Source organism: Ooceraea biroi, chromosome 10 (assembly GCF_003672135.1).
Source record: "Ooceraea biroi isolate clonal line C1 chromosome 10, Obir_v5.4, whole genome shotgun sequence".
NCBI classification, from domain to species: Eukaryota; Metazoa; Arthropoda; class Insecta; order Hymenoptera; family Formicidae; genus Ooceraea; species Ooceraea biroi.
In genome coordinates this window covers 12,868,350-12,882,731 of record NC_039515.1, presented here as the reverse complement: position 1 = coordinate 12,882,731, position 14,382 = coordinate 12,868,350, and the positions used below count along the sequence as shown (strand labels likewise).

Sequence of the window (14,382 nt, the reverse complement as noted above, 5' to 3'; positions counted from 1 at the left end):
GTGTTAAAAAATGACTGTAGCGTGTCACTTTTTTACATTGGCTTTACATTGCGATTAATCGCAACAGAAATATATTTTTTCATATTTAGTATAGTGTTCATTAAGTGACTATATTAGTATCTTTCATCCTTGCATATATAATATAATTAAATATATGAATATATAATAAAATTGAATATATAATATAATTAAACCATTAATTATATTGTTACCAGCTTTTACAATCATTAAAGCACTGATATTTCTGTGGAAAAAATAAAATTATGCACAATAGCAAGAGCTTATATTTTACTTACATATTTTGTATAACTGTTATAACAATACGCGCACACTATCAGTAATTTTAAATTCTGATATAAAGAGGGAAACATATCTTATGACGTTATAAATGAAAATGAAGTTCTACCTCCTCAAGATTATGTTAGCGTCTGCGCAGAAATATTCCTTACTTCGCACAGTAAACGTTGCTATTAAGATGATCGATATCTCAAATTGATATAACAATTCTGTGATAATGGCGACCAATTTTCTTATATCTAACTAATGATTATGTTAGTATATTGTTAGAAAGAATATTAAGTAATTCCATTGTGCGAAAGAAGGTAAAATAATCATAATTTATAGTGTAAAGTTTGAAATAATGTCAAAATGTAAGGGTACCATAGTTTGGTCGTACACCGTGCGAGATGCAAGATATTGAAGAACGCTATTATAAAGTCAGTGACACTTTTCTTAAAATGATAGGCCTATGGCCTTATCAGAAAACAAAGTTTGTTCGAATACAAAATGTACTCATCATTGGTATTCTTTGTGGATATATTATTGTACAGGTATACGACACTGTATGCATCTGCATTTTCGTACCTGTATCTAAGTAACAACAATTGTAAACTATATCCCTAATTTTCATTAATTTCTTCTTATTCATCTCACGTAAATCACGCGCATATATAACATTACCGCATACATATATTAATAATTTGTGATGAGATTTTTATTGTGTTGAAGTTATATACACTTTTAAAATAAACTACGATTATAACTATTATTTCTCTTTCGCTACTTCATACTAAACTACAAAGATAAAAATAATTAAAATTAACACAAATTATTTTACAATCACAACATAGTTATGATTTGTAGCTGCTGTCATTTTTAACAATGCAATTCAGTGTAAATCTCCTTCTGAAAGTTTTATCTTTCGTGTTTCCAACTCTTTTTATGGTAATAAAATATTGCACCTTTATCATTCAAGCAGATAACGTGAGTGAAATAAAACAAGTTTAAACATTTTAATATATTGATATAAGATTTGTAAAGTAAATTATATTCTATCTAAAAATAAGGAAAATGGAATAAGTAGGTAAAACAACTGGTAGAGCAAATTCGACACGACTGGAAGTTAGTGAAAAGTAAACTGGAAATTGATATTATCAAAAAATACGCTGAAAATGGGAGATTTGTAACAATAATTGTAATAGGTAAAACTTTAGATTATTTTACTTTCATAGTATTATGATTATATTGTCACAGTTATTCTATATTTTATTATGTTCTTGCAATACTCGTATGTATGTACTATCCATCTCTTCATTAATAGAATATGAAAGATAAGAGATTAATGTAACCTGTAATTGACATCATATTCCATTTAATTGCTTAGTGTGCTGTCATTGTGGCATAATATGTTACATCACATTGCAACTTCTACCGTTGATACTTAACGTTATTGCACCGTTAAATGAATCACGATCGGTGAAACTTATCGCGACCACGGAATACTTTCTTAATCGGGAGAAATATATTTGGATAATGTTACTTCATGAGATAGTTACCGCTTATTTAAGATTGATAACGTTGTGTAGCATTAGTATGACATTACTGATGCAGATCTTGCACGCATGTGCGCTGTTTAACATAGCAAGGTAATATGGAATATATTTAGTTTGAGAGCGGTAGTTGTAATCGGAGTATACCTAAACAGCAGATTTCTACAGCTATCTAATGGAGAATGCAATTCCAGAGAACGTGTTAGCAATACATGATTCTTTAAAGGAACATATACTTCATCAGAGGATTGCACACGTAGTTCTTATTCATCGTAGGGCCATTAGGTTAGTACTCATCTACTTTTATTATAATTATTTATTACAACCTTGTCCTTTTTCGCAAATCATTTTTGAGTTATGAAAAGTGATTAATTGTAATCTCAAAGCTTATTGGATATAGTGATATACAGTTGCCAGAACATTTGTATTTTATTAAATATTGTTTTCTAAAATACATTTTACAAAAGGTTTTTCTGTAATTTAGTTAAGTATACTGATAGACGATATGGGCGATGTAGACAATAAGCATCAAGTTTAAATAATACACATTAGTGCAAGATTTTATAATAAACCATACATGCAATTTATTTTGATATAATGCTTAATATTAATTACTTAATATTCTAACAATATACTAATACATAATATATTAGGTTGGTGCAAATGAAATGGCCGTTTTTGAATTTGAACTTTAAAGCTTTATTTGACAAACTTAACACTTACTATATTAATCAAAATAGTCTCCATCTATTTCAATGCATTTGTTCCAACGTGATACAAGTGTATCAATACTATGTTTAAAAAAATCTGAAGAACGAGAGCCGATGAACTCATGGAATGCATCTTTTACACGCTTTTCTTCTTGGACAACTTTTCCAGTTAGAAACCCATCCAAATGTTTGAACAAATGATAATCAGTCGGTGAAATATCTGGAGAATAAGGAGGATGAGGGAGAACTTCGATGTTTAACTCGGATAATTTTTTTATGGTCTTTTTTGCAACGTGTGGCCTAGCATTATCGTGAAGTAACAATACACCATGTCTATTGACCAATGCCGGCTGTTGAGCGCACAGGTTTGCATACATAACGTCAATTTCCTGACAGTATTTATCAGCGTTTATAGCCTCACCTTGTTTGTTAAATGAATAATGCACGATTCCCTTACTTGACCACCATACTGAAACCATAATCTTTTTGGGATGAAGGTTCGGCTTTGGCATATGTTTTGGAGGCTCATTCAGCTACTGTGCAGATCGTCGACGGTTATCATATAATATCCATTTTTCATCGCACGTCACAATTCTGTGCAATATTCCATTATTATTATGCCGGGAAAGCAAAGAAATGCAGGTTTCTAAACGTCTTATTTGTCTCTCTTCGTCAATTCATGAGGAACCCATTTATCCAACTTCTTCACTTTTCCCAGCCTTCGTAAATGTCTGACGACAGTTGAGTGATGAACATTGAGCCTTTCTGCAACCTCTCGAACTGTTAATGTCGGATCCACTTCGATCATGTCCTTTAAAATAGTGTCATCAATGACGAAAGGTGCGCATGTCCACGAAGCAAATTGTCAAGGTTTGTGTCTCCAGATCGAAACTTTTCAAACCAACGCCTCGTTCTTCTTTCATTCGCGGAACCTTCGCCGAAAGCCGTATTAATATTTCGCGTTGCCAGGGCTGCACTATGACTGAGTTTGAACTCGTACAAAGAAATTATTCGAATTTCCTTATTTTCCATCTTGACATAAACATGAATTTCAACAACCACTATTCTACTAAAAAAGTCAGATTATGTATACAAATTCACGCGCGGGAAATGTACTTTTGATATAGTATACATACAGCGCTGTCGGCGCGGAAGAAAGGTGAACTACAAAGGTGAGAAGTTTAAAATAAGAAAAACGGCCATTTCATTTGCACCAACCTAATATAACATTCACTACCGTCAAAAAGTTTAGGACCAAAAGAATTACTAGATTTAATTATATACATAAATCTTCTTATTGTCGACACAAACTGGCAATTTATTAAGATTTAAGTACAATTCCAAACGTTTCGACCATTGCTTTTGGTCCTCTTCAGTGTACAAGTTAATGTCTTTTTCTATAATACAACGAAACGTCGAAACGTTTGGAATTGTACTTAAATCTTAATAAATTGCCAGTTTATGTCGACAAAAAGAAGATTTATTTATATTTTTATTCTGGCGAAGCACACGCTTGTTCTTAATTAATTATATACTTTCATCCCCAAAAGATAATGTTATCTCACTTGCTTTTATAATTTTATAATATGATCATATAGTTATTTATCAAAGAAGAAACAGTCAGAAGAAATGTCATGTCATTTCTATCTTCATCTCTATTTGTTAGTTTGGTATTAACCTTTTTGACGGTAGTGTATATCTAAAATTTTCTGAATATTGCATATTTATATAAAATATGTAAGAAAGTAACTGTTAACTTGGAAAATAGTAATTACGCACTCTGTTGAAATGTTCTAAGTCATTGATTACACTGGACCTATCAACATTTATTTGTTCTCTATATCAGTAAAAGCAAAATCTACCTTCTTGTTACAGCTTTCTTCAGCTTTGGATATCTAGTTTTACGGTACCGTTTTTTCTTCTGATCCTGGTTGGAGTTTGCTCCTTAAGTGTTAATCTTTTTCATGTAGGTAATGCTTTTTATCTGTTTTCATTAATTCTGGAGTATTTAAGCAATTTTGTGTTCCAGTTGCTTGAACTAATAACAGTTACCGATGACGTTAATGAAATGTACGCAGTTTTTATGTCAGTAATTCTCCATTTTAACCTTATGTTTATACTTAATTATGCTGGAGAGATAGTTCAGAATCATGGAATGCAAGTATTCGGAGCAACGTAGGTATCATATTCTACAGAATTTTTGAATTCGCTCAGATTTCACCAGATTAGAGGTGATATATCTCTAGGTTTATCCGTTAAATGTAAAATAATATTAAATAATGATATTTTAAAGTGGGAATCATACTATTCAGAAAACGATATAACTTCATTATTTTATGAACTATGACAATAATTTTAATCGATGTTAAATAATTTCAGTTATAATGGACTGTGGTACGTAGCTCCACTGCGGACGCAAAAATTGATATTGTTTGTAATGCAAAGGGCAATAGTGAAAGTCAATTTGACATGTGGAAATATCTTTGTTGCGTCCTTGGAAGGTTTTCTTACGGTAAAATTAAAACAGTTTCTCAGCAAAAGAAATAATACTTAATCTATACAGATTTACTGAACTTTTCAACATATTATGTTTTCAGCTTGCGAGTACAGCAATATCTTATTTCACAGTAATTTATTCCACAAGATAATAAAAAACTGGAAACAAAAGTTTATTAGGAAAAGTATATGTAGCCTTATCAAATTGACATAAGTAGTATACACTTATTGTGTTATACACTTATTGTATACACAGTAGTATTGTGAAAATTTATTAAATATAATAAATTTGCAGAGACCATTTTGCGTGCGAGAATAGTTGCATTATGAACGTATAATTATTTATACCCTCTTTTCACTTGTTCATATATTATAATAGAGTACAATCGCGTAAGGTATGATCAAATCATATATATTATATAAATTTTTTATTTATTACATAAAAGGTACGAACTATCGTGCAACCAAGTGACTGTAATATTTTACTACTTGCATTGCTATGAATCACTACAAATATATATTCTCTGATATTGCATGCTGTGCTCATTATGAAAAATTATATTAGTGTTCTTTTTGTAGATTCGTATCTTCGTAACTTTCATACAACTAAAAAATTAATTATGGTATTAGTTTTCACAAGCATCCAAGTCCTAATATTTCCTTAAAAAGAAAAGGATCACAGCAAAACATAGAGGGAAGAAAATGCTAATAAAACTATTTATGCATTTGTGCATTTCACTTATAGTTTTTGTATGCTAAACATGTGCATGCTTAACTTACGAGTCGAACAATATGTCAAAGATAAATGTAAAGAGGGAAACACATCATGTGAGGTTTCAAATGTGCCTGAAGCTTTTTTCCTTGCCAAGATCATGCGACTGCGCGGAAATATTTCATACTTCACAATAAACGTTGCTATTAAGATGATCGATATCTCAAATTGATATAACAATTCTGATAATGGAGACCAATTTTCTTATATCTAACTAATGATTATGTTAGTATATTGTTAGAAAGAATATTAAGTAATTCCATTGTGCGAAAGAAGGTAAAATAATCATAATTTATAGTGTAAAGTTTGAAATAATGTCAAAATGTAAGGGTACCATAGTTTGGTCGTACACCGTGCGAGATGCAAGATATTGAAGAACGCTATTATAAAGTCAGTGACACTTTTCTTAAAATGATAGGCCTATGGCCTTATCAGAAAACAAAGTTTGTTCGAATACAAAATGTACTCATCATTGGTATTCTTTGTGGATATATTATTGTACAGGTATACGACACTGTATGCATCTGCATTTTCGTACCTGTATCTAAGTAACAACAATTGTAAACTATATCCCTAATTTTCATTAATTTCTTCTTATTCATCTCACGTAAATCACGCGCATATATAACATTACCGCATACATATATTAATAATTTGTGATGAGATTTTTATTGTGTTGAAGTTATATACACTTTTAAAATAAACTACGATTATAACTTTTATTTCTCTTTCGCTACTTCATACTAAACTACAAAGATAAAAATAATTAAAATTAACACAAATTATTTTACAATCACAACATAGTTATGATTTGTAGCTGCTGTCATTTTTAACAATGCAATTCAGTGTAAATCTCCTTCTGAAAGTTTTATCTTTCGTGTTTCCAACTCTTTTTATGGTAATAAAATATTGCACCCTCATCATTCAAGCAAATAATGTGAGTGAAATAAAATAAGTTTAAACATTTTAATATATTGATATAAGATTTGTAAAGTAAATTATATTCTATCTAAAAATAAGGAAAATGGAATAAGTAGGTAAAACAACTGGTTGAGCAAATTCGACACGACTGGAAGTTAGTGAAAGGTAAACTGGAAATTGATATTATCAAAAAATACGCTGAAAATGGGAGATTTGTAACAATAATTGTAATAGGTAAAACTTTAGATTATTTTACTTTCATAGTATTATGATTATAATGTCACAGTTATTCTATATTTTATTATGTTCTTGCAATAATCGTATGTACTATCCATCTCTTCAGTAATAGAATAAGAAAGATAAGAGATTAATGTAAACTTTAATTGAACTCATATTAAATTTAATTGCTTAGTGTGTTGTCATTGTGGCATATTGTGTTACATCACATTGCAACTTCTACCGTTGATACTTAACGTTATTGCACCGTTAAATGAATCACGATCGGTGAAACTTATCGCGACCACGGAATACTTTCTTAATCGGGAGAAATATATCTGGATAATGTTACTTCATGAGATAGTTACCGTTTATTTAAGATTGATAACGTTGTGTAGCATTAGTATGACATTACTGATGCAGATCTTGCACGCATGTGCGCTGTTTAACATAGCAAGGTAATATGAAATATATTCAGTTTTAAAGCGGTAGTTGTAATCGGAGTATACCTAAACAGCAGATTTCTACAGCTATCTAATGGAGAATGCAATTCCAGAGAACGTGTTAGCAATACATGATTCTGTAAAGGAACATATACTTCATCAGAGGATTGCACACGTAGTTCTTATTCATCGTAGGGCCATTAGGTTAGTACTCATCTACTTTTATTATAATTATTTATTACAACCTTGTCCTTTTTCACAAATCATTTTTGAGTTATGAAAAGTGATTAATTGTAATCTCAAAGCTTATTGGATATAGTGATATACAGTTACCAGAACATTTGTATTTTATTAAATATTGTTTTCTAAAATACATTTTACAAAAGGTTTTTCTGTAATTTAGTTAAGAATACTGATAGACAATATGGGCAATGTAGACAATAAGCATTAAGTTTAAATAATACACATTAGTGCAAGATTTTATAATAAGCCATACATGCAATTTATTTTGATATAATGCTTAATATTAATTACTTAATATTCTAACAATATACTAATACATAATACATATTGTAATACATAACATTCATTACCGTCAAAAAGTTTAGGACTAAAAGAATTACTAGATTTAATTATATACTTTCATCCCCAAAAGATAATGTTATCTCACTTGCTTTTATAATTTTATAATATGATCATATAGTTATTTATCAAAGAAGAAACAGTCAGAAGAAATGTCATGTCATTTCTATCTTCATCTCTATTTGTTAGTTTGGTCTTAAACTTTTTGACGGTAGTGTATATCTAAAGTTTTCTGAATATTGCATATTTATATAAAATATGTAAGAAATTACCTGTTAACTTGGAAAATAATAATTACGCACTCTGTTGAAATGTTCTAAGTCATTGATTACACTGGACCTATCAACATTTATCACAAGTAACAAACAACTAAACGTATAATGCTATTGACATTTATTTGTTCTCTATATCAGTAAAAGCAAAATCTACCTTCTTGTTACAGCTTTATTCAGCTTTGGATATCTAGTTTTGCGGTACCGTTTTTTATTATGATCCTGGTTGGAGTTTGCTCCTTAAGTGTTAATCTTTTTCATGTAGGTAATGCTTGTTATCTGTTGTCATTAATTCTGGATTATTTAAGCAATTTTGTGTTCTAGTTGCTTGAACTAATAACAGTTACCGATGACGTTAATGAAATGTACGCAGTTTTTATGTCAGTAATTCTCCATTTTAACTTTATGTTTATACTTAATTATGCTGGAGAGATAGTTCAGAATCATGGAATGCAAGTATTCGGAGCAACGTAGGTATCATATTCTACAGAATTTTTGAATTCGCTCAGATTTCAACAGATTAGAGGTGATATATCTCTAGGTTTATCCGTTAAATGTAAAATAATATTAAATAATGATATTTTAAAGTGGGAATCATACTATTCAGAAAACGATATAACTTCATTATTTTATGAACTATGACAATAATTTTAATCGATGTTAAATAATTTCAGTTATAATGGACTGTGGTACGTAGCTCCACTGCGGACGCAAAAATTGATATTATTTGTAATGCAAAGGGGAACAGTGAAAGTCAATTTGACATGTGGACATATGTTTGTTGCGTCCTTAGAAGGTTTTCTTACGGTAAACTTAAAACAGTTTCTCAGTAAAGAAATAATACTTAATCTATACGGATTTACTGAACTTTTCAACATATTATGTGTCTGGATTTAAACGTTCTCAACCGACATGGATCTCCGAAATCCAAGCAAACATAAAGAAAATCATGAGACAAACATGTTGTCCCTATGAAATTCGGGAATCGAAGCAATTTAGTCAGTCTTTGTCCGTTCTATCACAAAATAACAAGCTCGTCGAATCCAAGTAACAAATCGCGAGCGATCAATTGTTAAGCTTTACTTTGTGATACGAATTAATAAACGAACATGTCAGCATTACATTTTAACCTTTTGGCTATTCTATTCGAAATATAATCCACATTATGTTTTCAGCTTGTGAGTACAGCAATATCTTATTTCACAGTAATTTATTCCACGAGATAATAAAAAACTGGAAACAAAAGTTTATTAGGAAAAGTATATGTAGCCTTATCAAATTGACATAAGTAGTATACACTTATTGTGTTATACACTTATTGTATACACATAACGTGTAATTATTTTTACCCTCTTTTCGCTTCTTCATATATTATAATGGAGTACAATCGCGCAAGGTATGGCAAATCATATATATTATATAAAGTTTTTATTTATCCTATTCTAAAAAAGGCGTGTAACTCCTTGAAGTTCTTTTTTATCGAATATTGAGGCCTCTTTTCCGCGACGCTGATTGGTTCTCTCGCTTGGCTTGAACTTCGTGTGATTTGAACTTCGTGTTGCGAATGTCAGAATGTGAAAACGGCAGCTGTCAATTCTGTCAAATTTGTATTGATGAAACAGGATTGAAATAAATAACACCTTTAACGCCTTTTTTAGAATAGGATTTGTGTCATTTATTATATAATAAATAATAGATGAATATTATTATTCGAAAACATTGGCCGGATTCAGCGCACACAACAGTTGCGGGAGCGCTCATTGCTATTGGTACATTCCTTTAGATCTGAAGGTATAGTCCAATCATAAACACTAATTACTGAGCGCTCCTGCAACTGTTGTGTGCGCTGAATCCGGCCATTATTAATATTGAAAACCAAAATAGCGCGCGTAGCGCGCGCCTGTGTTGCTAGTTACATAAAAGGCACGAACTATCGTGCAACCAAGTGACTGTAATATTTTACTACTTGCATTGCTATGAATCACTACAAATATATATTCTCTGATATTTCGTGCTGTGTTCATTATACAAAATTATATTAGTATCCTTTTTGTAGCTTTGTATCTTCGTAACTTTCATACAACTAAAAAATTAATTATGTAGGTATTAGTTTTCACAAGCATCCAAGTCCTAATATTTCCTTAAAAAGAAAAGGATCACAGCAAAACATAGAGGGACGAAAATGCTAATAGAACTATTTATACATTTGTGCATTTCACTTACAGTTTTTGAATGCTAAACATGTGCATGCTTGACTTACGAGTCGAACAATATGTCAAAGTTAAATGTAAAGAGGGAAACACATCATGTGATGTTTCAAATGTGACTGAAGCTTTTTTCCTTGCCAAGATCATGCGACTGCGCGGAAATATTTCATACTTCACAATAAACGTTGCTATTAAGATGATCGATATCTCAAATTGATATAACAATTCTGATAATGGCGACCAATTTTCTTATATCTAACTAATGATTATGTTAGTATATTGTTAGAAAGAATATTAAGTAATTTCATTGTGCGAAGAAGGTAAAATAATCATAATTTATAGTGTAAAGTTTGAAATAATGTCAAAATGTAAGGGTATCATAGTTTGGTCATACACCGTGCGAGATGCACGATATTGAAGAACGCTATTATAAAGTCAGTGACACTTTTCTTAAAGTGATAGGCCTATGGCCTTATCAGAAAACAAAGTTTGTTCGAATACAAAATGTACTCATCATTGGTATTCTTTGTGGATATATTATTGTACAGGTATACGACACTGTATGCATCTGCATTTTCGTAACTGTATCTAAGTAACAACAATTGTAAACTATATCCCTAATTTTCATTAATTTCTTCTTATTCATCTCACGTAAATCACGCGCATATATAACATTACCGCATACATATATTAATAACTTGTGATGAGATTTTTATTGTGTTGAAGTTATATACACTTTTAAAATAAACTACGATTATAACTTTTATTTCTCTTTCGCTACTTCATACTAAACTACAAAGATAAAAATAATTAAAATTAACAGAAATTATTTACAATCACAACATAGTTATGATTTGTAGCTGCTGTCATTTTTAACAATGCAATTCAGTGTAAATCTCCTTCTGAAAGTTTTATCTTTCGTGTTTCCGACTCTTTTTATGATAATAAAATACTGCACCTTCATCATTCAAGCAGATAACGTAAGTGAAATAAAACAAGTTATACATTGTAATATATTGATATAAGATTTGTAAAGTAAATTATATTCTATCTAAAAATAAGGAAAATGGAATAATTAGGTAAAACAACTAGTAGAGGAAACTCGATACGACTGGAAGTTAGTGAAAAACAAACTGGAAACAGATATTATCAAAAAATACGCTGAAAATGGAAGATTTATAACAATGATTGCAATAGGTAAAACTTTTGATTATTTTACTTTCATAGTAGTATTATTATAATATCACAGTTATTGTCTATTTTATTATGTTCTTGCAATACTCGTATGTATGTACTATCCATCTCTTCATTAATAGAATAAGAAAGATAAGAGATTAATGTAACCTGTAATTGACATCATATTCCATTTAATTGCTTAGTGTGCTGTCATTGTGGCATAATATGTTACATCACATTGCAACTTCTACCGTTGATACTTAACGTTATTGCACCGTTAAATGAATCACGATCGGTGAAACTTATCGCGACCACGGAATACTTTCTTAATCGGGAGAAATATATATGGGTAATGTTAGTTCATGAGATAGTTACCGTTTATTTAAGAATGGTAACGATGTGTAGCACTAGTATGACATTAATGATGCAGATCTTGCACGCATGTGCGCTGTTTAATATAGCAAGGTAATATGAAATATATTCAGTTTTAAAGCGGTAGTTGTAATCGAAGTATATCTAAACAGCAGATTTCTACAGCTATCGAATGGAGAATGCAATTCAAGAGAACGTGCTAACAATCCATGATCATTTAAAGGAAAATTTACTTCATCAGAGGATTGCCCACGTAGTTCTTATTCATCGTAGGGCCATTAGGTTAGTACTCATCTCCTTTTATTGTAACTATTTATTATATTTAATACATCCTTGTCCTTGTTTGCACTTCATATTCATTTTTGAGTTGTGAAAAGTGTTAACTGTAATTTCAAAGCTTATTGGATATAGTGATATACATACTTGCCAGAACATTTGTATTTTATTACATATATTTTTCTAAAATATGTTTTATAAAAGGTTTTTCTGTAGTCTTGTTACATATAATAATAGATGATATAGACGATGTAGACAATAAGCATCAAGTTTAAATTATAAATAATACACATTAGTGCAAGATTTTATAATAAGCCATATACATGCAATTTATTTTGATATAATACATAATACATAACATATATCTAAAGTTTTCTTAATAGTGCATATATATGTAAAATATTTAAGAAATTACCTATTAGCTTGGAAATTATTATATTACTTAAGCACTCTGTTGAAATGTTCGAATACATTGCTCGCTGGAACTATCAGCATTTATCACTAGTAACAAACAACTAAACGTATAATGCTATTGACATTTATTTGTTCTCTATATCAGTGAAAGCAAAATCTAACTTCTTGTTAAAGGTTTATCGAGCTTTGTCTATCTTCTTTTGCGATACCGTTTGCTCTTTTGATCCTGATTGGAGTTAGCTCCTTAAGTGTTAATCTTTTTCATGTAAGTAGTGCTTTTTATCTGTGTTTTCATTATTTCGGGATTATGCTTTAAGTAAGTAGTGCTGGAGTATGCTTTGTGTTATAGTTGCTTCAACTAATAACAGCTGCCGATGACGTTCATGAAATATATGCAGCTTTTTATTCAGTACTTCTCCATTTTTGCTATATGTTTATATTTAATTATGGTGGAGAGATAGTTCAGAATCATGGAATGCAAGTATTCGAAGCAACGTAGGTATCACGTTCTACAGAATATTAGAATTCTCTCACATTTCAACAGATAGAGATGATATCTCTCTATAGATTTATCCCTTAGAATCTTAGATAAATGTAAAATAATATTATATAATGATTCATTTTTAAATGGGAATCATAATATTCAGAAAGCGATATAACTTCATTATTTTATGAACTATGACAATACTTTATTCGATGTTAAATAATTACAGCTATAATGGATTGTGGTATGTAACTCCGCTGCGGACGCAAAAATTGATATTATTTGTAATGCAAAGAGCAATAGTGAAAATCACTTTGTCATGTGGAAACATAGTTGTTGCATCCTTGGAAGGTTTTCTTACGGTAAAATTAAAACAGTTCCTCAATAAAGAAATAATACTTAATCTATACGGATTTACTGAACTTTTCAACATATTATGTTTTCAGCTTACGAGTACAGCAATATCTTATTTCACGGTAATTTATTCTACGCGATAATAGAAAGCCGGAAACGAAAGTTAATTAGAAAAAGTATATGTAGCCTTATCAAATTGACATAAGTAGTATAGACTTATTGTGTTATACATTTATTGTATACACAGTAGTATTGTGAAAATTTATTAAATATAATAAATTTGCAGAGACCATTTTGCGTGCGAGAATAGTTGCATTATGAACGTGTAATTATTTATACCCTCTTTTCACTTGTTCATATATTATAATGGAGTACAATCGCGTAAGGTATGATCAAATCATATATATTATATAAATTTTTTATTTATTACATACAAGGTACAAACTATCGTGCAACCAAGTGACTGTAATATTTTACTACTTGTATTGCTATGAATCACTACAAATATATATTCTCTGATATTGCATGCTGTGCTCATTATACAAAATTATATTAGTATCCTTTTTGTAGCTTCGTATCTTCGTAACTTTCATACAACTAAAAAATTAATTATGGTATTAGTTTTCACAAGCATCCAAGTCCTAATATTTCCTTAAAAAGAAAAGGATCACAGCAAAACATAGAGGGAAGAAAATGCTAATAAAACTATTTATGCATTTGTGCATTTCACTTATAGTTTTTGTATGCTAAACATGTGCATGCTTAACTTACGAGTCGAACAATATGTCAAAGATAAATGTAAAGAGGGAAACACATCATGTGATGTTTCAAATGTGCCTGAAGCTTTTTTCCTTGCCA

General features: G+C 30.2%; 3 protein-coding genes and 3 long non-coding RNA genes across 40 annotated transcripts in view; 3 read left to right on the top strand and 3 right to left on the bottom strand.

The window, feature by feature from the left end:
• The window catches only part of LOC105286029 (mannosyl-oligosaccharide alpha-1,2-mannosidase IA), a 738,960-nt gene that overhangs the window by 541,957 nt on the left and 182,621 nt on the right, over window positions 1-14,382 (top strand). The gene's annotated exons all lie outside the window — the stretch shown is intronic.
• LOC105285750 overlaps window positions 1-14,382 on the bottom strand; it is a 249,063-nt gene that overhangs the window by 118,700 nt on the left and 115,981 nt on the right. The gene's annotated exons all lie outside the window — the stretch shown is intronic.
• LOC105285100 lies at window positions 298-5,351 on the top strand. 2 transcript variants are annotated; one of them, XM_026973020.1, is made up of 9 exons: window positions 310-830; window positions 1,144-1,263; window positions 1,364-1,481; window positions 1,664-1,925; window positions 1,998-2,114; window positions 4,415-4,505; window positions 4,569-4,714; window positions 4,919-5,051; window positions 5,137-5,351. In XM_026973020.1, exons 1-9 carry the CDS (start codon window positions 687-689, stop codon window positions 5,185-5,187), a joined length of 1,182 nt encoding a protein of 393 aa, XP_026828821.1. In that variant the 5' UTR covers window positions 310-686; the 3' UTR covers window positions 5,188-5,351. The 2 variants fall into 2 exon arrangements, 1 of the variants encoding a protein (XP_026828821.1); XR_003407092.1 differs by lacking the exon at window positions 5,137-5,351 and having other exon boundaries at window positions 298-830; window positions 4,569-4,770; window positions 4,919-5,005.
• On the top strand, window positions 6,060-14,048 carry LOC105285098. Of its 5 annotated transcripts, none has more exons than XR_003407062.1 (10): window positions 6,060-6,311; window positions 6,625-6,744; window positions 6,845-6,962; window positions 7,141-7,402; window positions 7,475-7,591; window positions 8,412-8,502; window positions 8,566-8,711; window positions 8,916-9,048; window positions 9,417-9,637; window positions 10,467-10,648. XR_003407062.1 is itself a non-coding variant. In XM_026972971.1 (10 exons), the coding sequence occupies exons 1-10, from the start codon at window positions 6,168-6,170 to the stop codon at window positions 13,832-13,834; spliced, it is 1,185 nt and encodes a 394-aa protein (XP_026828772.1). In that variant the 5' UTR covers window positions 6,060-6,167; the 3' UTR covers window positions 13,835-14,048. The 5 variants fall into 5 exon arrangements, 3 of the variants coding, with proteins under 3 accessions (XP_026828772.1, XP_026828771.1, XP_026828770.1); XM_026972971.1 differs by lacking the exons at window positions 7,141-7,402; window positions 7,475-7,591; window positions 8,412-8,502; ... (2 more) ...; window positions 9,417-9,637; window positions 10,467-10,648 and adding exons at window positions 11,828-12,089; window positions 12,162-12,278; window positions 12,861-12,951; ... (2 more) ...; window positions 13,617-13,646; window positions 13,811-14,048; XM_026972969.1 differs by lacking the exons at window positions 6,060-6,311; window positions 6,625-6,744; window positions 6,845-6,962; ... (4 more) ...; window positions 8,916-9,048; window positions 9,417-9,637 and adding exons at window positions 11,309-11,428; window positions 11,528-11,645; window positions 11,828-12,089; ... (3 more) ...; window positions 13,400-13,646; window positions 13,811-14,048 and having other exon boundaries at window positions 10,449-10,996.
• LOC105285099 lies at window positions 7,445-8,490 on the bottom strand. Of its 2 annotated transcripts, XR_003407141.1 has the most exons (3): window positions 8,399-8,490; window positions 8,242-8,308; window positions 7,445-7,524 (listed from the first exon to the last, which is right to left on the bottom strand). It is a non-coding gene; the product is annotated as an uncharacterized LOC105285099 (long non-coding RNA). The 2 variants fall into 2 exon arrangements; XR_002193715.2 differs by lacking the exon at window positions 7,445-7,524 and having other exon boundaries at window positions 7,717-8,308.
• On the bottom strand, window positions 13,927-14,382 carry LOC109611334. The gene is made up of 2 exons (XR_002193716.2): window positions 14,296-14,382; window positions 13,927-14,121 (listed from the first exon to the last, which is right to left on the bottom strand). It is a non-coding gene; the product is annotated as an uncharacterized LOC109611334 (long non-coding RNA).